The sequence below is a fragment of the Lytechinus pictus genome, chromosome 9 (genome assembly GCF_037042905.1).
Source record: "Lytechinus pictus isolate F3 Inbred chromosome 9, Lp3.0, whole genome shotgun sequence".
Taxonomy (NCBI): Eukaryota; Metazoa; Echinodermata; class Echinoidea; order Temnopleuroida; family Toxopneustidae; genus Lytechinus; species Lytechinus pictus.
In genome coordinates this window covers 7,616,502-7,640,904 of record NC_087253.1, presented here as the reverse complement: position 1 = coordinate 7,640,904, position 24,403 = coordinate 7,616,502, and the positions used below count along the sequence as shown (strand labels likewise).

Below are 24,403 nucleotides of genomic sequence, written 5' to 3'. Positions count from 1 at the left end.
TCGATATATTTCCTTACTTTGAGTTGTAGATTTCCAATCAGGTATTTCTTTTCTACCTTTTTTGATGTTTGAGATGTCACTCATTTTCCTTTTTTCAGAATGGTCTTTAACATCATTATCAACGTGGAGAAGGTGTTACAATAAAGCACTAATAAAGGGTTTTCGCAACCACTACGCGGACGCTTTCAGGAGCGCAAATAATCTATTGTCAAAAAGCCCTACATGACAAAGACAGCCTTTGTCAAAGTCAGTGATTCAAAACTGCAAAATGTCGTCCTTGGGAACGTTTCATCAACATTTTCGTCCAACAAGTTGCCAGGTCTGACAACTTTCCTTGATAACGATTGGCTGAGATTAACTGTTACCATAGCAAATGTCGGATAAAACAGTTATTGTCGGATAAAACGTTAGAGAAGTCCTTCTCATGAAACGATTTCGAATTGAACAAAATTGAGTTTAATGGACGTTTTTAATACAGAACAAAATATATATCCAACAAAAAATTATTGTAAATTGAAGCGGGAGTTCTTCAGAACTGAAAACTGGACATTCTATTCACTTATTTAATCATGAAAAGTGTGGGTTTCTGCTACAGAAATGCTGCGAGCGCGAAGGGCGAGCTTAAATTTTTGTATATTCTAATATGAAAAGCGGACATTTCGAGCACAATTTTGAATAAAGAATGAGTTTTGTATATCAATCTTGCTTGCTGATTTTTGTGTAACATTACAATCTTGTTCCATTGTTTGCACATGCGGAATTATAGGGGGGGGTGCAAAACGATATGTTTACCCCCCAATAGTTTCATTGGTGGGGCGATACCCCCCCCCCCCCAGGATCGACGCCTCTGCTTCGCGGACAGACACCTGATTGTGTTCTCATTTTGTTTTGTTAAATATTCGTTTTGCAGTTTGCGAAGATGACACCTGCAATAAACAGGGTGAATGTAGAGACGATGCTACCACTGGCACATTTTACAACAGAACAGCGTGTTACTGCTATCCATGGTTTTATGGAAACAGCTGTGATTTTACATCCAGTGTAGTCGCTCGTGAGTAAGGAAATGTGTCAAAACATGGTCCACGTAGATAGTCTGGTTAAACTCCACTCTTGTTAACAAAGGAAACTAGATGTCAAAATCAACAAAATGTTTACATATGCTAGCTTTAAAGCACTTGTAATTAATAAAGAAATCACAGTGAGGCTATTAAAGCGACTTACACCATATTTGTTTCAGAATCCAAAGTCACAACGTGGCAAATGAAAGATCAATATGATGGGATTAAATCAACTTTCAAGCTTATTGCACATGTCATACAAGGCCAGGAATCGTCTCAATATAAAAATCAGGACTCTAAAAATGTTTGCATGACTGGAAGAATCACACAGGCTATCTTGGGATGTCCGGGTTAGCGGGGGATAAACTGGACACGGTACATGTACATGTAAGTGGAGGTCACACGGGCCTAATTACAACTGGCGGGCAAGAAATATTAATTCGACCCAATCCATTCTCAATTTTTTAATTTGATATTGCTGATTGACAAAAATGAATGAGTATGATTGACAATCCAACACTGATTCTAGAGAGGGTACCTACTGAACTTATTTTTTCCAAGTTGGAAAAAATATTATCACAACATTGGAAATATTCTTTTTACTGGCGTAAGAATTAGGGCCATTTTATGATTTGTTCCCCCCCCCCCCCTCTTTCTGACTAGAATGCGACACATGCTACTGCTCCGTGAATTCAAGCTCGGCTGCTGTAAAAAAAAAAATGAATAAATACAAAATAAATAAGTGAAAGGCAGACGGGATGGGATGAATTAGTGATTCCAATTGATTTGATTCCAAGACCCGGGGAGCGTAACACAAAGATTAGCGATCAATCGCTAAATGAACTGACCAACCAAGATCATCGTTACACGCGCATTTGGCTCAAAATACTAACTATAAACCAATCAGAGGCATTCTTTGATAATTGCTATTCATCGCAAAGCTTTGTGTTACGGAGCCCTGGTCTAGTAATCCAGAGGTGATGGTGGTTAAAAAAAAATTTCTGCGATTTTTTTTTCTTCAAATCATTTCGTTCGCGTAGCAGTAGCGTGAGTTACATTTGGGGTATCGTTGGAGACAAATAATATATCTGTTTCTTCCATGAGGGGGGGGGGGGGAGGGGGGGGGGGAGGGTTGTATGAATCTCATCACAAATACACTGCAAAAACTGCAGTGTTGATTTAACACCAGCTTGGATTATATGTATGTCCACACCAGAGAGGTGTTTAGCAACACCAGTTTCGTTTAGGTGTAACACCTTCGAGGTGTTTTTAGTATTAAAACGGGATCGGTTTGATACCAAACTGGTGTTGTTTAAAGGCTTTTCTGGTTAGGACATGGATATATTCCGGGTTGATGTTAAACTAACACCGGAGTTTTTGCAGTGTAAAAAACAAAAGCAACAATATAGTAAAAAGTAAACCCTTCACAATCATTATGTTAATTCGCATTATTTGATCTGCCAAGCATATAGCCGGTCATGTTTATGGTCCGATTTTTCAGTATGTTAATATGTTTTGAATCAACACATTTTTTTTTTTACTTTCAACAGCATATTGTGACTTTTACGACATGCCAGTAACCGAATCTAACGTAGTGATTAATGCGACTGATTTGAACGGTCGTATGATGTGTGCCATCACTGTGAAGCCGCATGGTGCTGATGTCATTCGCGTTGAAGTGCTACATTTTGATGTGGAAGGAGGCAAAGACAGCGTTCAGGTTGATCCTGAATTGGCCGTTTTTAATGTAGAATATGACAACTTTTCAAACAATTATACTGGATACCATGGTGGCACATACAACGCGAGTACTCTATACATTGTCACGCAAACTGACAGGAACATCAACAGTTCTTGGTCCTTTAGAATATCTTCTGGTGAGTACGAAGAATTCTTCTAGAGCTGAACCGACGAAGGTAAAATACAGTAATAATGATGGCAACCATGAAAATGTTACATAATTATGTTACATACTCATCATCCATATATTTTTCTTTAAATACATGCATCAATTTACATGTATTATCAAGTGTACATACCTTCTTACATGTATGTACCTATTATGACTACCATTGCATGAAATTCTTATTAGTTCTAATTTTTTTGAACTTTCTCTACACTCTTGGATCTGAAAAAACCCGATAGTCATTAGTATTCAATGCTGTATCAATTTTTAGGAATTTTGTTATTTTCATGTCTAAATCTGCACAGTTTTTATACCATGACGATTTCAAAAGTATAACAGTTACATATATTAATAGTATGTTGTTCCCTTTTCCATAATGGATTTGTCATTTTCATTTGAATATGTCCATAAATGTATTACCATAGCAGATCACAATTTGCATAATTATAAAAATATAGAAAATGGACTATTTCGACGTTGATCAAACAGTTCCACAATATTAATAACATGTATTTTATATCTACACACACACACTCCAACACACACACACATGCATATATATAATAATAATAATCCGCTTTTATATACCGCTTAATCCATCGGAACGACGTGTCTAAGCGCTTTACAGATATATTATTACCCCGGTCGTCGGATTCAATCAGTCATTCCCGCACACAATGTGTGCACATCCTCCACTCCCTGGGGAGTATTCCAGTCAGTCGCCTGTGAGGCGCACACAGTACTGGACAAGCTACAATGACTTTCACATCCTACCGGGTACACACTTAGCACCTGGGTCGAGAGTGGCAAAGTGTGGATTAACGCCTTGCCAAAGGACGCTAGACCGCGGTGGGATTCGAATACACGACCCTCTGTTTACAAGGCGAGAGTCAGAACCACTACACCACGGCCCCTCCACACACACACACACCCCCACCCCATCCACACACACACACACACACACACACATATATATATATATACACCTGTATATCAAAATACAAGGTAAATAAAACAACCGTAGAGAGAAAAGTTGATCAAATTTGATCAAGTAGATATATATATACACACACACACACAGACATGTTGGATATATTTGGAATAAGCGTACTGTGTTCCAGCTCATATATGATTTTTAATAAAGTACATGGCATATCTTTGGTATGTAGACAGAAATGACTGTTTGAGTGTAGTAACTCCGTGTCAGAATGGTGGGGTGTGCATAGACCAATGGCAAAATTACACCTGTGTATGCCAACCCGGTTTTACTGGCCAACACTGCAAAATGGGTGAGTTTAAAATTAGTGAATCATAAATGGTATTCAATGCTAATTACATGTATTCTCAATGTCAATACTACGTCACAATTATTACACCATTAGACACAGTCATTACTTACCCAGGACATGAATCGGAAAGGATTAAAGTCCATCTTTTAAGAAAAAAACAGCCCCTAACTTCTTGAAATTTGATAAAGCATGCGCAGTCAAAGATCATCTTTAATTGGGCCTCCAATTTCAGAATATTTCTTGCCAAATCATTTTAAAATATTTCCTTTCATGATACGTATATTCAGGCTCAGACATTATCTCCATCTCATGTTTTTTTGTTCATCTTGTTTGCCTCCTCTAGCGTGTCTAGTATACCAATATATTTATAAATAGTGCACTTTGTGTGGATTAGTTTTTTTTCCGTTCGACATTTGAAAGCTGTTGTTAGTTGAGATTAATCATCGTAAATTTGCCCAACCGAAAATGCAAACTATTTTTTTTCGCGAAATATCGACACAGGACCGGGAGTGGACTTAGCTGATAGTAGATGAAATAGAAGATGATTTATTTTCTTTGTTCTTGAACTCATATCGCAGGCCAGATTGTTTAAGTACTTAGTAAAACTAAATGCTAGTCTACACCACTAGTAGAATTTCCCTGAAAATCCCCCTATCATGTCTCACGCTAGCTTCCACATGTAAGTATACCAACTTGTAAGTGTGTAACCTTTTCAGTTTGAATTAGTTGAAAAAGTTTTTTTTTTATTCCTATTCACAGAAATTGATTTCGTGGAGATACCAGCAATGCCACCAGTAATCGGTTTCGAAAACAGGCTATTGCCACATAAAATCGGTTGCAGTTGCAAAGATAGACCAAAACCACCAGAAACCACTTTTGAAGACATACCAATGCCGCTGAAAATTAGTGACAAAGACAGGCGAATGCCATCAGAAATCAGTTTCGAAGACATACCAATGCCACCGGAAATACGTAACGAAGACAGGCCGATTCCACCGGAAATCATTTACGAGGACAGACCCAATGCGCAAGAAGTCGTTTAAGAAGACAGGCCAATGCCACAAGAAATCATTTACGAAGACAGACCAATGCCACCAGAAATCACTAACGAGGACCGATCCGAGAAACTAGAAGTCGTTTATGAAGACAGACCAATGCCCATAGAAAATAGTAACGAAGACAAAGCAAAGTCATAAAAAATCACTTGCAAGGACAGACAAAATGCCTTGAGAAGTCAGTTCCGAAGATAGCAGATGCAGCCATCAAAATATTACTATAAAAGAAGACACTTATTGAAATACCGACCGACCTCTTTTTGCTCTATTTTTATTTTAAGTTCACACTAAGTTACCAATAATGCATTTAGCATTTCCATTTATTTGAAAGTGGTTTAAAAGAGCATTGTACATTGTACATGACTAGTGAACTTAAGTCGATTTATCCATCATTGAACGAAGATATATGCCGTCATTTCATTAAAACTGGCAAAGATGGCCATCTTAGTAATGGTGGTCACCCTACAGACCTACGGGACAGTAATCCCAAACAAAGAGATATCGATCCATGCCAGTGCTGCGTCATTGAACCTAAGCTCCACTTTCTAAAGCAACAAATCGAGACAATGTCCATAACAATTGACCAACTGATAGAAAGAGTGTCTTCCCCTAAAAATGACAATGTGCCCACTGTAGCAAAAACCAATTTTGGCCTAAATACCCCAACTTGTAATGAGGTAGACAACAATGGTCAATCATTTGAGTCTCAGATTGCTGATTATCGATCCAAACAACAGGAGATATTTGTATCTAAATCGACCAAAAACAAACCTGAACAAAGCGTCAAATCAACAGAGCCTAGCGCTAAATCAACAGAGTCAAATAAAGCCGATATTCTACTTATTGGTGACTCTATGATCAAATACATACAGCCGAAAAAGCTGTCAAAACGTCGAAGGATCAAATGTAAATCTCTACCAGGAGCCAAATTGAAAATGCTTATGACACCATCTGTGACCTCACAACGCCTAGTCCTCCTGATTAAGTGATTCTACACCTTGGAACAAATAATATACCCAGTGATAACAATGACGTGATTATTGCAAAATGATCATCCCTGTGTGACGAAATTATCACCCTCTGTGATGTCCCTAAGCTCACATTATCGACCAGCATACATCGATATGGCGAATCCCCCAGCCAACGCCAAAGAGTTGACGAAGTTAACGCCCACATCAAACTTTTGGCCTATCAACGCGGATGGTCGATCATAGACAATGACGTGATTCTCCCGCACATTCATCTCTCGTCAGACGGCATTCATCTGAATTGGAGCGGTATCGTCGCCTATGCTCGAAATATCATACGCCATCTACGGCATTACTCCTCTACTGAGCACGACCAACCGCGTTTAACAGATCACCGGATGACCAATCATTGGCGTACACCCCGCGGCCAGGAGTTTCCCCGCGATTGGACGAACCCGACAGGAAACTGGTGGCCGATGAACGACAGTTAACTCTCGCAGAAGTAGTTAGTGATAATGTTGATGATCATGATATTTGCTCAAATTTGAACATTACGTCAATTTCTGACTCCAATGATTATGATGTATGTATAAATAAACTCAAGAAATACAATGGTCTCAAACTAGCTCACTTAAATGTCTGTAGTATGTATGGGAAACTAGATGAACTGCGATTTCTCTTGCAGAAAATTGATCTTGATGTATTATGCATTTCTGAAACTTGGCTATCTGAAACTATAAGTGACAATCTGGTATCAATAGATGGATATGCACTTTTCCGTAGGGATAGAACAGATGGTCGCCTTGGTGGTGGTGTTTGTATATATGTTAAAAACACATTATCATGTACTCAACGCGATGATGTTAAAAGTTCTGAAATAGAGGCGATATGGATAGACTTAAAAATACCTTGTCTGATAATCTGTTAATATGTTGTCTATATAGACCACCTGACTCTAATACTGATTACTTTAACAATATGTTGGATGTGTTTGAAAAGGCAACCGATGATCCATCTGATTTAGTAATCATGGGTGATTTTAATATAGATTATAGAGTTGATGAATCACTCCATGAAAATCACATAAATCTCTTAGAAAATTTATTTCTTTTTACACAAATGATACGTAAACCTACTAGAGTAACCTTGACTTCTTCAACCTGTATAGACCACATATTAAGCTCAATTCCTCAGAAACACGTTATATGTGACGTAGCAGAAATTTCTATGAGCGACCATTATATGATATATACATGCATTGATTTCTCCACCGAAAAGAAACAACACAAATGTCGTCGTTTTCGTGACTATAAATCATTCGATGTAAATAGGTTCATTGCCTCTGTGGAAAATGCTGAAATATTCAAAGGAAACAATAACGGTCCATTTGAAGAAACATGGAACACCTGGAAGGAATCTTTTCTGACAATATGTAATGAACAAGCACCTATCAAAACAGCAAGAGTAAAAGATAGAATATGCCCTTGGATGACCCCTGACATTATAAAACTCATCTACACTAGATATTTTCTCAAAAGAAAGTCAGTGGCTTCTGATGAATATGCAATACGCACTGAATATTATGAAAAATATAAGCAGGCAAAAAACTATATTACTTGTCTTATCCGAAAGCGGAAACAAGAATATTTCCATGATGTACACAAGAAACATAAAAATAATTCTAAGAAGTTATGGTCAGAACTGAATAAGATTCATGGGGTGTCGAAATCTGTGGACCCTAGTTGTAATATTGAATGTAATGAAATGAATGATTTTTTTATTGATACTGGTAAAAATATCTCTAAATCCTTTTGCAAAGAAAATTTAAAGTGGAATCATCCACCATGTATCTATGAATTCAATTTTCAACCAATTGACTGTTCAATGATTCTACGGCATTTGGACAATTTGGACTCAAATAGTAACTTAGATATCCTTGACTTTGATACAAAATTATTTTCGGAAATTAGCTGCCCCTTTTATTGCCCAATCCTTATGTGACATATTTAACACTAGTTTAGATACGAGAATTGTACCTGCTGACTGGAAAATTGCACGTACGACACCAATTTTCAAAGGTAAGGGTTCAAAAGACGAAAAATCTAATTACCGACCAATCTCAGTCGTTAGTCACATCCCCAAAATCACAGAAAAGGAAATACAATCTCAACTACTATCCTACCTTCAAAAGCATGACATGATTAATGTTGATCAATACGCATTTCTTCCGAACCATTCAACAATAACGTGCCTACATCGTGTCTTAGATGATTTCTATGATGCATTAAATATGAAAGAAATGGTTGCTGCATGCTTTCTAGACATCTCAAAATGTTTTGATTGTGTAGATCATGGACTTCTTCTATTCAAACTCGAAAAATATGGAATTATCAATAATATGCTCACTTGGTTAAAAAACTACTTAAATGATAGAAAGCAAGCTGTATTTTCCAAAGGTAAATTATCTAATATTAAAAAGTTTTCAATTGGAGTACCGCAGGGCAGTGTTCTGGCCCCCATCCTGTTCTTAATTTTTATTAATGATATATCTGAATGTATTACAGAAGGTACTAGCAGCATATTTGCTGATGATGTAGTAGTATTTGCCTCTGACAGTAAGTTGGAAGATGTAACAAAGAAATTACAGAAAAATGTAGACGCCTTAAATGACTGGTATAACCGAAACCGATTACGCATTAATACAAGCAAAACCAAAACAATACTAATTAAATTAAGATCATCTGATACATTGAATATATTCATTAATGATGATCTGATTGAACAGGTAAAGTCTATAAGATATTTAGGCATTGTGATAGATGAAAACCTGAAATGGAATGTATATTTAAGAGAATTATGTAAATCGATTGCCTATAAGATCTACTCTTTAGGCAAGTTGAGTAAATTCCTGAGTTCACATGTACTAAATATCCTGTATAAATGCATAATTCAGCCCTGTATAGACTATGCAATCTCTGTTTGGGGCAACTGTCCAGCAGCCTACAAACTGCCCCTAAACAGATTGCAAAAAAGAGCTGCCAGATATGTATCTGGAATTTCTGACTATCAAATTGCGAGCGGGAATGCATTGATAAATCAACTCTCCTGGCAAACTATTGACCAACGTCGAGATTATTTTCTGGCAATTCTCATGTACAAGTGTATAAGGGGCGTTGCCCCTCCCCGCTTATCAAATGAAATTGAAATGTACTTCGATCGCCATGGCATGAACACTAGGAATGCAAATTCACTAAATGTAGTATTACCCAAACCTAACATATCCTTATTTAAACAATCCTTCAAATATGCCGGAGCAGTAACTTGGAACAAACTCCCGGAAGACATCCAGAATGCCATTTCTGTTGAAAGTTTCAAACATCATTACAAGAAACTTCGCTCAAATCTATAACAATTATTCAACTGTTCTACTTTGGTCCATATATATCTGTAGTATTGATACTATTAGCATGATTGCCAAATAATACACATCTACTTATTATCGATTATTATGATTTCCTATGAGTATTAATATTGTTACGATTCTTTAAATTGAGACCCATTCCTGTCACTATCGATATATAAAACGTACCTCTTTCCTTTTTCTTCACTTCTTTATCTTACTATGAGATAAATATTGCTAATTGTTCTTTTTTTCTGATGTTTCATTTTTTTAGCATTATTTGTATTTTAATCTTTGCTGTTTATAATTACATGTATTCCTAATTATTTGTAATCTTTCCTTTTAATATGTGTATATTTTCTTTATGCAGGACCATTATGTGAAACAGCCTGCGAGCTGATTAATTTTTTATCCTGTTGAAAGATGTTTTTAATAATAATAATAATTTAATGCCTTGCTCACGGACATAGCGCCGCGGCCGGGGATCGAACCCCTGATTTTTGTATGTATAGCTAGGCGCTTTAGACCACTCGGCCATTTCGAAATCTTCACCAAATATCGATTATAACTGGTTTGAGGCCCGGATAACTACAAGCACCCCACCCCAGATATTTCATTTTTATTCGACTTCGCGAGTAGAATAAATCGGGAAAAGATAACAAAAAGTAATCCTTTGAATTTTACATTATTAGAAAGTTATACTTTCGTTTTGTTATTGCATTACATTTCATTTTTTTACGAAACAGTCGTTGAATTTTTATTTGTTTCTACGTACACCGCTGGGGGTATTTTGAAGGTGTCTGATTAATGGTGGAATACTATGTAGAACAGTAGTTTAAGAGTTCCCCAAATGGGTAAGCTAATCAGCCGGTGACTGGTTTTTTTTCTACGTATTTTACTAAAAAAAAAAAATTTGATTGCATCTTATTTACGGTGAAGGACTTTTAACTGTAATGTAGCAGTTCCCTAACAGGTTTATCGTTATATTTCCGTTATTTTGTAATTTTTCGTACATACAAAACACATTCCTTAGTGGGTGACCATTTCATGAATATTTTCATCTTTGTATGGTTTAGGGTTAGGTTGAAGATAATTTAATGACGGCGGAAAGAGTTTTCAATAAATGGTAGTTTATTTATTTTATACACTTTAAAACATATTGGATCAAATCTTTGCCACCACGATGTAAATTATGTGTCCAACCAATTTGGGGCAGTATTTTACCCAATGCGGGAAGGATATTGTCTAGTAAGGTTAAAAAATAGGCAGCAATTACAAAATTTTCACCACCCTGGATGAATGAAAATGCCCAATAGAAATGCTCAATGTTGGTTGAACACATAATTATACGTTCAAGTGATCTTCTTCTGATCATGCGCAAAATGAAACTCCAAACTTGCTTATTTCACAAGTTAACAGCGTAGTGATATGTTGTATTATAATACATTGCGTTCATAAGAAGCTGAAGCTGGGTCGTGTGGTCCCATGGTTAGAGGATTGGACTCATAATCGCAAGGTTGTGAGTTCGAATCCCCACTTTTCCATTGTCTTTTTAATGAAAAGGCCCAAGATAAATATTTGCTGTCTATAAAGTCAGCGACTATAACTCATTAACCAAGACGTAAAATGTTTACTAGGTAACTGGTTATAATTATACCACCTTGGCGTTTACCAGCAAAAATGCTTTCCCTGCAGAGTTCCTACTTGAGTTACCATTAGCCCTAAGAAGACTGGGGGGCTGATTCAGCCGCCCCCCAGCATTTTTCGCAATAAATCCACTGCTCGGAATTTTTTAGTCGCGTCGCTCACAGACTTTTTACTTTCAAGTCTCGCGCAACTTTTGAGACCAAAATTGTGACCCCCGGATACGCGGTTCCGGAATTACGCAACATTTCGTAAATGCATGCAGACCCCAATTACTCAAAAACGTGAATTTGTGTACAAATCCAATACAAATAATGTTTTAGCCAAAATTCATAAAATGTATTTTTTTTCCTTTTACGGCTTAAAATCAATTAATTTTATCTTGTTTATGGTCAAAATAAAGCTCCCGACAATTTCCAATGAAAAAACAATAAAAATAAAAAAAAATCGAAAAACAAAGAAATACATAAGAATTTAGAACACAATAGAATACATAAGAAAATAAATGTGATGTTGAATTTTTTGAAAAACAAATTTGATCAGATGCCCATCTAAAGTATGTGAAACAAAAATTTGCATTTTAGGGGCATTATAAAAAAATTCGTAAAATCATAAGTTTGCTCTAATTAATAAATTATTAATCATAGCAAACTTACGATTTTACGCATAGATTAGCATAATTAATGAGCAATGAGATTTTTTGCAGAATTTGATATTATAGTTTTGTAAATAATCCCATGGGTAAAACACGTGCCAATTTCCGTCGCGATCGCGCCATCGACGGCCGAGATCATAAAGGGGGGGGGGGGCTGAATCAGCCCCCCCCCCCCAGTTTTCTTAGGCGTCCGAATAGCCCCGTCTATCTAGGGTTAAGAGAAACAGAAACATAAATACACGTTCTAATGTTCATATTATGATTTTTTATATTTACCAACGTAAAATGATAGAGGGAATTAGATAATTCTTCATTCCGGTAGGGTATCAAAAGTTTTAATCATCATTATTTTTAGAATATTTTTCATGACCTGCTTTATTGCCGCGTCACACCTAGAATACGAAATAAGGTCCCGTTAGTGGAATCGTGCATTTGGAGTAATTTAAATAAATTCTGAGCTTACACTTAGTTGGTCAGCAGATTATAAATCATGTCTATTAAAAAATATGGGCAAGAATAAGTTCTATATTTATCAAATGAGTGCGTCCAGTCGGAAAACAGTGACGTCCGGTATGTAGACTTGTAGCGACGAGTATGACAGGTATTTCGATGAAAATGACAAGCCACTTGCATTTATCATGGCCGTCGAGTTTGGGCCATGATTGGGCCGATTCGATCGATATGATCCCATTATTAGTCCACAACTTTTTCAGCGTCATGATTCTTGACAACAATTGGATCCACCTTCAGCCTTGTTGAAATGCCATTCTGAAATAAGAATCACAATTATTTCAAGTAAGAATATGAGTAATACATCAAAAAACAAAATTTTAGGACGATTGATATCCACAAGCTGGATTGAGATTGCTGTATGACCCCGTATGGTATCGAATTGAATTTATTCCCGATAAAAACGAATCCATGAGAAAATGAACCTTGTAAAATTACTTAAAGGCGTGGTCCAGGCCAGGTTTAATTTATATCCACTAGATAGACAAAAACCTTCTCTTTCCTATACTATTTTTTTTTAAAGAAATAAGAGGCACAGTTATTTTTTATTGAATTTTCAATTTTGCCAAAATCATATTCTGGCACGAGTCTGTACGATCCCAGAATGCAATGCGCAGCTTTTTCTGTGACGTAGCATCTCCACTTTGGCAGCGCGAGCGAGCTAGCTAGCTAGCTAGCTATCGCTCGCACGTATGCGTATAGATCATCAGCGCTGGCCGCATACGTACGGTATTAGTTTTCGACTTGCATTGATTGCAGCCACCGTCGACCCTGTAATTCACAATTTGTTTGTTTCTCGCCGTTTATTTCATAATTTGAACAATTAATATGTCGGGTCCTGCGGGATATGCATTCCAACCAAGGTGGAATGCGGAAGAGTTGGAGAACCGTCGAAGAATAGAAGAAGAAGAGGTGGAGGAAGATCCGATCGTACCGCAGCCAGCGGCCGATCGAGTGGGGAGAAATGACTGGTGTCGGTGCGGGAACTGCCCGGTGATGCCGACGGCCAGAGAGAGCATTTGGTCCTCGCAAACGACTCTACTCGCGTTATATTTGTATGTGTTTATGTCAAACTTGTCAGTCCCAATATTGTGAAGCCACTGGGCACATCTCTCTCGATCTCGGATCGGATTTGGTATAGAAAACGCACTTTTATGGTTATTTTCTCCCGGCCGAACCGTGCAGCCGTATGCCTGACACATAGGCATATTGCAGCTGTGAGACGTCGCGCGCTGTATTGTTGCGAAACCAAAGTGGAGATGGTACGTCACAGTCACGTGACCGATCTCGCTACATGTGCGCGAAATTTAATTCTTTTTGCCCCAAATAACCGTTACAAGAAATGCTCTTAAAAATCTCCAAAGTCGAGTAAGGAGATAATACTTTTTGAAATGGCTCCTGTAATTATTTACTACGGGCTAAATATTTTTTGGAGCTGGCCTGGACCACCCCTTTAAGGATACGGAAGGATGCGCCTACTCAGCTGTATCAATCATGGTCCTACTGGCCTACCGAGCTTTGATGTGTCTAATCAACGCGTACAATCAAGATAAACTACACAGTGCGAAATGCATGCACACATACACACAATGACTACCCTTGGGACCCAAAAGACCGCGTGGTAGCTCTTCCATCTATTGTTATCGACGACTATGACCCAAGTTTTGTGTCATTTGTTTTTATTTTGAATCGAATTGAGTATATATAATTTAAACAAGTAAAGAAAAATAAATAAAAGAAAAATGGAAAAAAAAATGCCTAGGAGCAGACAATAGGAGAGGCGCTTCATGAAAGGGCTTGTCAGACGTTTCATCATACAATTCCTGCTTTATCCGACAGTTACTATAGCAACCGTACTTTTCAGCCAATTAAAACCAAGGAAAATTGTCTCATCTGAGAACTTGGCGGATGAAAATGATGATGAAATGCAGCACTGATGTTAAAGGTATTGTTTAACTTTGTGAGCAGCCGATTTAAAAAATTCTCAAACCAAGATGAAACATGTGTACAAGTGCATGTATTAGAACCAATAAACCCTGAAAACAACCATTATTGAGAATGAAAAGCTAAAACTACAAGGCAAACCCCGATTTTGTAAATAGGCGTCTTATAGACGCCTAAATAGTACACATAAGTGTATGGGATGAAATTAAGATGGTGTTTTTGGTCACTTTATATTTCAATTTTTGAAGCACTAAATAATTATTTTCAAACGCAATTTTTTTCTGGGCTTCATTTTTGTAACATATCGCAGACACAGGTGACAAGTGTGACCTTCTAGCTCAGATTTTTTTAAAGTCAAACCAATGTTAACCAATCACTTTAAATTAACCCGTAGAACGGTCATTTTCGATCATTATCTTTATTCTAGTAAGTACTCATTTGACAAAATCATATTTTGAAAATAAAAGAGATCATTTTGTTTCATAATGAATGCAAAACAGATCGTTTAAATACAGACGAATACAAAAAATCAAATCAGTGTATCATTAATATATAGGAGGTATTGGAAGTGAGAACGTTATTTTTAAACTTACCAATTTCGTTATTAGATTCTTGTGATAAGTTATTCCCCCTTCTTGTCTTACTTTCTCCATATGGACTCTCTCAGGGTCGCCTGCAACTAGTACTTCCGTTTCCCCATCTGCCTATAATGAATCGTACAGATCATTTAATAGATTGTATATAGTTTGAACACGATTTATATGTCAAAGGGTATATGTGAAGCTATTTTGGTCGTGTATAATTCATGAAGATGGAAGTGTGCTATATAGAGTACTTGACTAGTTTGATTTCTTTCTTAAGTTTAATGCATTGGAGCATTGTAGTATAGATACACGACAAAGTCACCCCTTTTATACTTTTTTTCTGCTGGTTTTATCATATTCCTCTTCTTTGCACTTCCTCCTTTTTATTACTTCACAAATAATATGAGTGAATGCTTTTTGGCCGCCTTAACACACTCATGACAGAAATCAACTATATGAAGAGTTTAATTGCAAAAGGAGTTAGGTCCACTTTTGTTTACAACTCCGAGAAAAAAATGTGTTTTTAATTCTCACTTACTGCAATATTATTATGAGAAACTAAATTGTCATAATGTACTACCCTATCATGTAAACATAAAATTGGGTATAAAACAAATCTACCTGTATTCATATATTTTGTTTGTATTCTTTTCCCCAAAAAATGTGTGTGGACTTAGCCCCTTAAAAAAAAAAATTCTTTGCCATTTTAGATTACTTTCTAATGGGAATTTCATTTTTTTTTTGGGAATCATCGTATAAAGCTACTAAAAATCTATACATTGAGACAAAAAAAAAATCAAATTTGATGAAAAATGGACCTAACCCCTTTTGCAAGTGAGCTCTTTATATATTAAATTGAATTAGCAAACTCACTGGTTCAGAATTCCTGCACGATGCCATCAATGACGTCATCCTCTCTGAAAATCCGGGAGCGAATGCATCAGAATTTATTGCCACAAAACACTGACCCTGAATTAATCAGAATAAATTAATAAACTAACCATTTATGATGGTATACAGTATGTGTACAATGCATAACTAAATTTGGTAGTAGCGTTACAAAAGAAAAAAAAAACACCAGTGTGGGTCTTGTTTGCGTTTTGAGCGAAGCAAGAGAGCAAGATATCGAAACTTTTAATCAAAGTCTGTAATAAGTTAATTTAGTCTGTTTACGCAAAACGAGACGAGTATAAACACATATGCGAATAACTTTACTATACAGCGGTTTCTACTTAGAATAACTCTTGAGGGTCGGCAGTGTGCTTTATTAGTGGGGGGGGGGGGGGGGGGGGAGTCGACCGAAAAGTTATCTTTTTTGCCTCATTCAAATAGAAAGGGGAATTATAGAGCCAAGCAACGAATTTTCGGGATTTTTAAATCCCTTTTTTCTTTTTTCTTAAAAAGTCCATCCTTAAATCCTTATAAAAAGTACAATAAACTGTTATTAAAGTAATCGTATACTTTTACAACATATATACATGTATATGGGTTTAATGTAATGCTTCTTAAAGGCGCTATAACCACCGGTTTTATCACGCCTTCCCTGAACAAGTGCATAAACATTAAAATAATTTCTTTGTACAGGAAACCAGTTTACTACATCTGGGTAGAGAGTGGTAAAATAAGATTTGAGATAACAAATACTAACCAGGTCAGCTTCTCTGTCACCACCGTGCCATTTTCTGATGTTGGAACCAAAGTGTGCCCCTCCCAATATACCAGTCAACACCTCCACCATAAGAGCAAGACCAGTTCCCTTATATCCCCCCGTTATCTCCTCTCCTCCAAGGGGCTGAAGGCCCCCTCCGTTAAGTACCTCGCTTGGATCAGAGGTCTCCTGTACAAACGTTAATTAGTCCTTTGTTTAAAGCTCTACCATGTCTGCTGATACAGCAATGCAAGCCACTTAAGAATGAAATGAACGCTGTTACGTCTTTCTGCTAAGAATTGCATTGACCATCTTTTTCTATGTTGAAGTCATAAACGACGTTATAAACGATATAACAATTATCAGCAATATTATTTGCAATAGTATATTTATTGTTTTAAATTATTCATAGGTATATTTATTACAGGCTTTACTATCATTATTCTCATTATTATCATGATTGATGTCGCCACCATTGTTATTGGCATTAGTGTGATGATAATTATAATAATACTAATGATAATGATATCCAGAATATGATTAATAGTGATAACAACGATAACAATAACAGTAATAAACAATAATAATAAACAATTATTATTCTCTCTTTTATAATCAATGATTCGCTAGTACTACAGATGATTTATTTTATAGTAATAGTATTGCCGCTAACAATAGCGTTACATTGGCTATATAATTCTTCATTGGACGATTGGAAACTTAGGTAGGTTGCCAAAATGAAGAAGTTGCTCGGAATTTCCACGACAATGTTATCTTTATGAACATAACTACATTATACCCCCTCCATATATATATATATATATATATATACACACACACATAAATGGGCGTAGCCTACCTTTCCGCCTGAATCACAACCCCATCCTTTTGGTAAAGATTGTCCCTTCAGATGACATATTTCAGCCTGTAATATAAGTGTTACAGATGAAAGAAAAATAGCACACTCTTCAAGAAAAAAAAATCAAATTTGCGCCTCTAAAAAGGGTTTCCTCCAAAATGTCCTTTACTTGTTTACAACCTTAAACACTGCTAAATGGTTTAACAAAGAACATAAACGAAAGATTTCCAGACTTGCTGTTTAAGGCATTTTATAACCTTTGTGGGAGCCTTTAAAGGTTCCATCTTCGGGACAAGCACAAATCGGTATTTTTTTCTTATACATGTATTCCAGCTAGGGAGACATGAACGTTAAGTTCAGGAGCGTTTCAATTGTCAATTATTGTACAACATCACGCTATATAATTACTTACATTTCCTATTCAGATTTTATTACCTTTCTTTGTTTAAAAAATTTACTGATGTACAATCACCTTTGTAAACTGTACAAACCAAAACATTCAACCATGTTTTATGGAATGCAATTCAACGGTAGTCCAATCAGGTATTATAATTTCACCAACGAATTACCTACATGACTTTGTTTCACTTTTTGGCAAATCGGTAAACATTCCAATTATACCCCTTTGAATGAAAGTCGGGTATAGAATGTTGTAAATTGCATCGATTGAACTTAATTAGTTACTATGATAAACCTGATTTAACGTAATCATTCACGTACACTTTATATGATACACCATATATCAAATTGAAGAAAAAAAATCGTTATTATTCAAATGTACTGTATTTTGAAAATTTGTAATCTCCAATCACTTTATAAGAAAAATAAAACAAAAATGTTTTTACGCAATTGAATTTTATATAACAATTTCCCTTTATTATACACATGTGTGTTTTTTTTCCTTCAAACAAACTGATTTCACTTTTTAGGATGTAAGCAATTTATTGCTAGTTCTTCATGATTATGATTAATACAACTGAATACATTAATCTGACAACACTACCTTGCCATATGCCACGGTCGTGGTAGCCATGTCTAAGTCAAAACTATCCCCGTTCTCGGCAGGAGCACTGCATGCTAAGGGGTTCGAACCGGTGATAATCTATATAATAATAAAGAAAGAAGGATTGGGGTCTGTTTCTTTGAGCCTCATACTTACGAAAGCTGTGCCTCCATGGTGAATACTATTATAAAAAAAAAACCTTTATTAAATCGCCGGGGCATACCGTGGACCTCACAAAGGTATAGATCTTAGAAAGGGAGGATAGATGGTTTGAGAGAGGACTGAAATAATCCATCTACATAAAGACGCACCAACCTTAGCTGAATCGTGACAGGGGGTGAAACAATCTTCCAATAGTTTATGACCCAAAACGTCACTTCCAGCGAAGATCAGATCGGTCATATCCCTCAAGAAGACTGAAATGCGCAGTAGAAAAAAGGTAAATAATCTTTGTTGAATTTCTTCGGTATTAGGATCAAAAGTTTAAATTTTGGGAAAATGTCAACAATGCAGTTTAAGTTAATTCGATTGTTAAATACTGGAGCAATCTCACAGCCACCCATAGCTCGTCCTGGAATATCTTGGCAAGCAGGATATTTATATTTTTAATGGGCTATTCAAGATGGTCCATTTTTATAAAGTACAACAATAGATCTGAGCATTCGCATTGGTTCGCATCGGTCCGTATTCTGAAGTCAGTGATAATTTAAACCATGGTTTAGATCTATTTATGTATGTATGTATTTTGTTTTCACAATTTTGATTTTGCTCATTTTGTAAAGCGCTGTGATACAATCATTTTGAAGAGCGCTATATAAATACTTATATTGTATTGTATCTGTGCTGAAGTAATTAGAAGCCGAAAAAATAAGAACTTAGTTATTACATTTTTTTTCTTGTTCATGTGTACTATGTTATTCTTTTAGACTTTAATGGAAAGGGGCAAAACAATCTAGTTATCATTCCCAGCTAGTTATAACAGTTAAACAAAATGCAACAAATAAATAATAATAATGATAATAATAATAATAGAAATTGAACCCCAAAATTCTTTGACAGTTCAACAAAAACTTTAGACCTGAGTTTAGATTGAACCCTAGCAGAGAATACGGGCTCTTTAAGCAGGGTAAGAAAATAATTTTTGTTTACATTATTAAACGGTATCTCGCAATCCCCTTACCTGTCTCGATCTGGTAGGAAAGGTGCAAGGAGATGTGTTAGTGAAACTCAAACCAATCATTCCAGCATCCTTTATCCTCATAGAGTACCAACCTGCTATGCCATAGTGGTTTGAACCTAAAAGAAAAACCATCAATAAATGATGATCTCTGATAACAAACAATAAATCGTGATTATCATCCATGCTACCTAGGTGGGGGAAGGGCGCGCACTTACCCGAGTCTTCTACGGCGCTTGCGTTGCTGTTGCGGTGTTATTGGGGACTTAACGTGATAGGAGCATGATGTAAAAGTTGGCAAGATATATGAATATCCTAACAGAATTCAGTCAAGCATGCATGTATTAAAAATGTTTTGTATGACATACTCGTTTACTCATGATCAAAGTAAGAAGGGTTCAAAGTAGTCTCGTTAATATACGATACTTTGTCTTGATACCACAATGAAGGAATCCTGTCACAATCAAATTCACATGCTCTAGAGACAGTTTCAGAAAGTAGAGTGCGTGAATGAATGATAATGCATGACAATTAATGTAACAGAGTGGCAGTAAATTTATTTTACCCATGACATCCTTATTCGGGTATTTGAGCCAATTTCGTGGAAACTTTCCGAACATACAAGCTACTTTTGCAAGCGCAGTTTAAACAATTACGCTCAAGTTCCGAATGGGCGCATTTGATTGGTTGAAATCAAATACTGTAGCTCATGAGCGAAACTTTTTCCTGCAACTGGACCCTTCATCGAGCGATGTAAAACCTCACCTTTTGCCACGACCCATCCTATACCAGCTTGCTTAGCCTTCTCGATGGCAAGGTCCACGCAGAATTGACCAACGATAGGACCAAGCAAGTTCTTCCCATCTACCCAAGCTGTTCCAGCCATCTCTTTTATAATAACAGGTTTGCCATCCTTAGCAGTCACGCCTCGTTCAACGTTACCAAGGTAAACATCTGTGAATTCATGAAGATGAAAGAAAATTCGTAAGGACACTGTAAAATAAAAACACGCTCACTTGCGATTTCAAGGGAGATTTTATCTCTCTCTTCAAGTCGTCCCTCCTCCTTACGAAATAACAATGATAATAATAATAATAATGATAATACACACTAATAATTATACTTACATCTATACTACTATTACTATTACTACTACAACTACTACTACTACTACTAATGATAATAATAATGATAATAAATAATGATACTATTTACAATACAAATGAAAAAATGAAATAAATTAAAGAAATTCAAAAAGAAAAGACAATAGAATAAATTAATGCAAATTAAAGAAGTATGTTAATGCTTCTCAACTATACTAAAGCATTGACGTAAATAAATATAAATAAAAACTTTGACCATCATCAAACCAGTAAAGGGAACAATCACATTAACAAGGCAAGATTCAGGCCGAACAATGACATGTCATCGAAATAAAGCAATTAAGCTATTGTCGGCATTCAAGTGGTTTTGACTGCATGACCCTTTAAAAAATATTTGCATAATTCATGTTTACAAAAAACAGTATAAACTTGTGAAATGGAATACAATAAATGTTCATTTGAACTAAATTGATTAATTTTCGAATTATGTAATCTTACCGATGCGATTTATGCCATGGCTGTAGTGCCCTCTACGGTCGGCTGTTACCAGGAGCTCGGCAAGGAGAGTAGCATGGGAGGGGTTTGTTCCGATGGCAACCATGCATCTCTCAATAAACGAGATGGACTCTGCTACTTCTACCAGCACGTGATCCCTGGGAAATAATGAAGCGTGTGTGTGTGTGATTTATCTTTTTTTCTTCATTGCCTGCGATGAATATTTCACAGCTGGTTTGTTCAAATATGTATATTTTTTTGTTTTTTCCTAGCCGCAAAAAAAAAAACATAGACGAGTTAAATAGGGATTTTGAAACATTTCCTTGTACACTGTAATCTAACTTATAAACATACGCATTATAACCAATTGTATGAGTTTTTTGTGTGTGGGGGGGGGGGGGCACATTCACCCAACATCACGAAACAATCAGACAAAAAATATATATCTTTATCTATTATTTAATATATCCATGGTTTGATATTGATATATTCAGAGGAAGCGGAACATCGGGCTCAGACAAAGAAAGTGGAGGGGCCGAGGGGCACCTTTTGTCTGCCAAACAATAGGTGCCTCTCTACTTTCATTGTATGAGCCTGACATTCCGCCGCCTCTGTATATATTGATATCATAAAAAAATACGCAAATCACATATTTACAACTTACTCCATATAGGCCTATACTGTTTACAGGATGTAGAATTTGACCCTGTGACATCTGATTTCCGTTCAAACTGTCAAAGCAAAATGAATCCTTGCTTTAAGCTCTGTTTAATCTCACTTTAGCCTGTAGAAGTGCATAGAATGATACGGTTCTGTTAAGGTTCACATGAAACCCAGCACCCCCCCCCCCCTGCGATCCCCCTAAATAAAAAATAAAGATGTGTCATATAACAGCAGCAAACGCCAAAAAATATGCAAATATGCCAGAGCTATGAATATATATATATATAATATATATATATATATATATATATATATATATATATATATATATATATATATATATATATATATATATATATATACATATATATATATATATATATATATATATATATATTTACTGTTATACTCATTGACTTCATACCGTCATAACAAAACAAAGCCGAAAGTTATATCTTTTTTTCCAATCAAATATCCTTCGTCTTTAAGAGGATGGCAATGATCAGACCAATCATTATTAGAGGGCGCACACTAAGAAAGACGTTGCTATCTGATAAAATGTCATTCAAAATTTGAGTAACTTGGAATAAACATTTAGGGAGCGAGTTGGCTCGCAAAACCATGATCGTGGGTTCGAGTCCACCCTGGGCGGATGACTGAAGCCTGCGTTGCATCCCTCGGATATGACATTAAATGGGGGCCCGTGCAGTGTAGAATCACCACCTTCAACGCATATCTATAGCCCAATGCACTATTCGTAAATCTATTGTCCGACCTGTACCTCCCTTCCCCCATAATCGGTTATATTAGGAGAGACCTGAGGGTTATAGTGACTCAGTTCGCTTTCGCCTCCAAACAAATGATAACAATAATATCATTTGATTGACCCCGATTTTTTTTTATTTATTTATTTTTTTTTAAGTATAAACTGTTCTTATTGATATTGCTCTATTGCTTAGGATCTGATGTAGAATACACATGTATGCCAAAATGTACAGGAAATGCAGTGAATAAATCCGTATACAAAATGTTAATTACATTTTCATTGTCAACAAAATTTACATACTGCAGTTATTTTTTTTTACAAGGATAGAGAAAGAGAGAGAGGGGGCGGGTATGACTGTAAAATCCTACCATAATTATGGATTAGTTGAACAGTGTGTTTCACTCACAAAACCCACATTCTATTAAATGAACCAAATAAGGAAACTTTTTTAACTCACCGAAGTTCAGGGATGGTAATGATAAGTCTATGTTAAAACTGGTGTGAGAAATCATTACCTCCGTGGGATGCCTCATCTGATATATCCCCTTTATCTCAGTCAAACGTGGTTTGCACGTATAACGCTGGAATTTAACTTACGGTCATGGACTCCGCGGAGGATATATTTGAAGCTTGAGTGAAAAGGGTCAATTCAGTTACATTGCGAACAAAAGCGACGACAACAATCTATATCAATTCACATAAACGTCAGCGTTTAATTACGTACAAGTATTCCTCGAACATTTTATTGAATTGGTTGATTTAATAAGTAGTGCACTACTGTGCATGAGTGTTATGTAACCAACCTTTGGTCCATGAACTATCGGTGTTCGATTGTTTACTTGTATGTCTTTATTTACCCGTATTTGACGATGTACAGAATATACTACATGCAGTTGTCGTTTATGTGCCAGTTAGCATGTCACACGTTTGAGGCATGTAAACTAGCTGTACATGTATAACCACTGCTTACACGGATGCGACGTCCAAAACAAGTGGAGCTAGCGCTATAATAGCATTAACAGCTGTAAGGCCTATCGAAGGGCAACGGGGCATAGTTTTCACGCCACTTTAAGGGCGGAGAGGGAGGATGCGAAGGGGAGAGGGGAAAGTAATGAGAATATTTGTTCATTTATTAGTTTATTCGCTGTATTGTTTTGTCTTTTTAGACGGGTGGTCTCTCACATTAAAGGGGAATCCAACCCGAATAAAAACTTGTTTTTATAAGGAAAAGAAAAATCAGACAAGGTGATAGGTGAAAGTTTGAACAATATTGGACAAACAACAAGAAAGTTATGATTTTTTTAAAGTTGTAAATATTGGTAATCACTATACCCATGGAGACTTCAAATTGGCCGCATATGGGGTGTCATAGTGATGTAAGGCAAGGACTACTCTTCCATATACTCCAATACATATTTTGGCTAAAATGTCGTTTTTCCCAAAAGTTTTATTTCAAATTATATTTTTCTTTCATGAGGACATAAAAACAATATTCTACCTGGGTTATATTTAGATTACTTCCCCGGGGAAATGGGTACTTAAGAGAAAACCACAAATCCCTGATAATAAAGTACATGGCCTATGGGAAAGTTGTCCTTGCCCTTGTCATAATTTACTTACCCAGTTGCCAATTTGAAATATACATAGTATTAGTGATCTCAATTTTAAAGCATATA

General features: G+C 36.2%; 1 protein-coding gene across 5 annotated transcripts; it reads right to left on the bottom strand.

Annotated features, from left to right (window-relative positions):
• Positions 1 to 12,225: 12,225 nt before the first annotated feature.
• Positions 12,226 to 23,663, bottom strand: LOC129268369 (uncharacterized oxidoreductase YjmC-like). 5 transcript variants are annotated; one of them, XM_064104592.1, is made up of 11 exons: positions 23,185 to 23,663; positions 21,963 to 22,082; positions 21,302 to 21,456; positions 20,466 to 20,654; positions 19,704 to 19,819; positions 18,524 to 18,622; positions 17,521 to 17,586; positions 16,662 to 16,850; positions 15,887 to 15,982; positions 15,023 to 15,133; positions 12,226 to 12,743 (listed from the first exon to the last, which is right to left on the bottom strand). In XM_064104592.1, exons 2-11 carry the CDS (start codon positions 21,965 to 21,967, stop codon positions 12,669 to 12,671), a joined length of 1,101 nt encoding a protein of 366 aa, XP_063960662.1. In that variant the 5' UTR covers positions 21,968 to 22,082; positions 23,185 to 23,663; the 3' UTR covers positions 12,226 to 12,668. The 5 variants fall into 5 exon arrangements, with proteins under 5 accessions (XP_063960662.1, XP_063960664.1, XP_063960663.1 ...); XM_064104594.1 differs by having other exon boundaries at positions 21,963 to 22,029; positions 23,185 to 23,661; XM_064104593.1 differs by having other exon boundaries at positions 23,325 to 23,521.
• Positions 23,664 to 24,403: the final 740 nt, after the last annotated feature.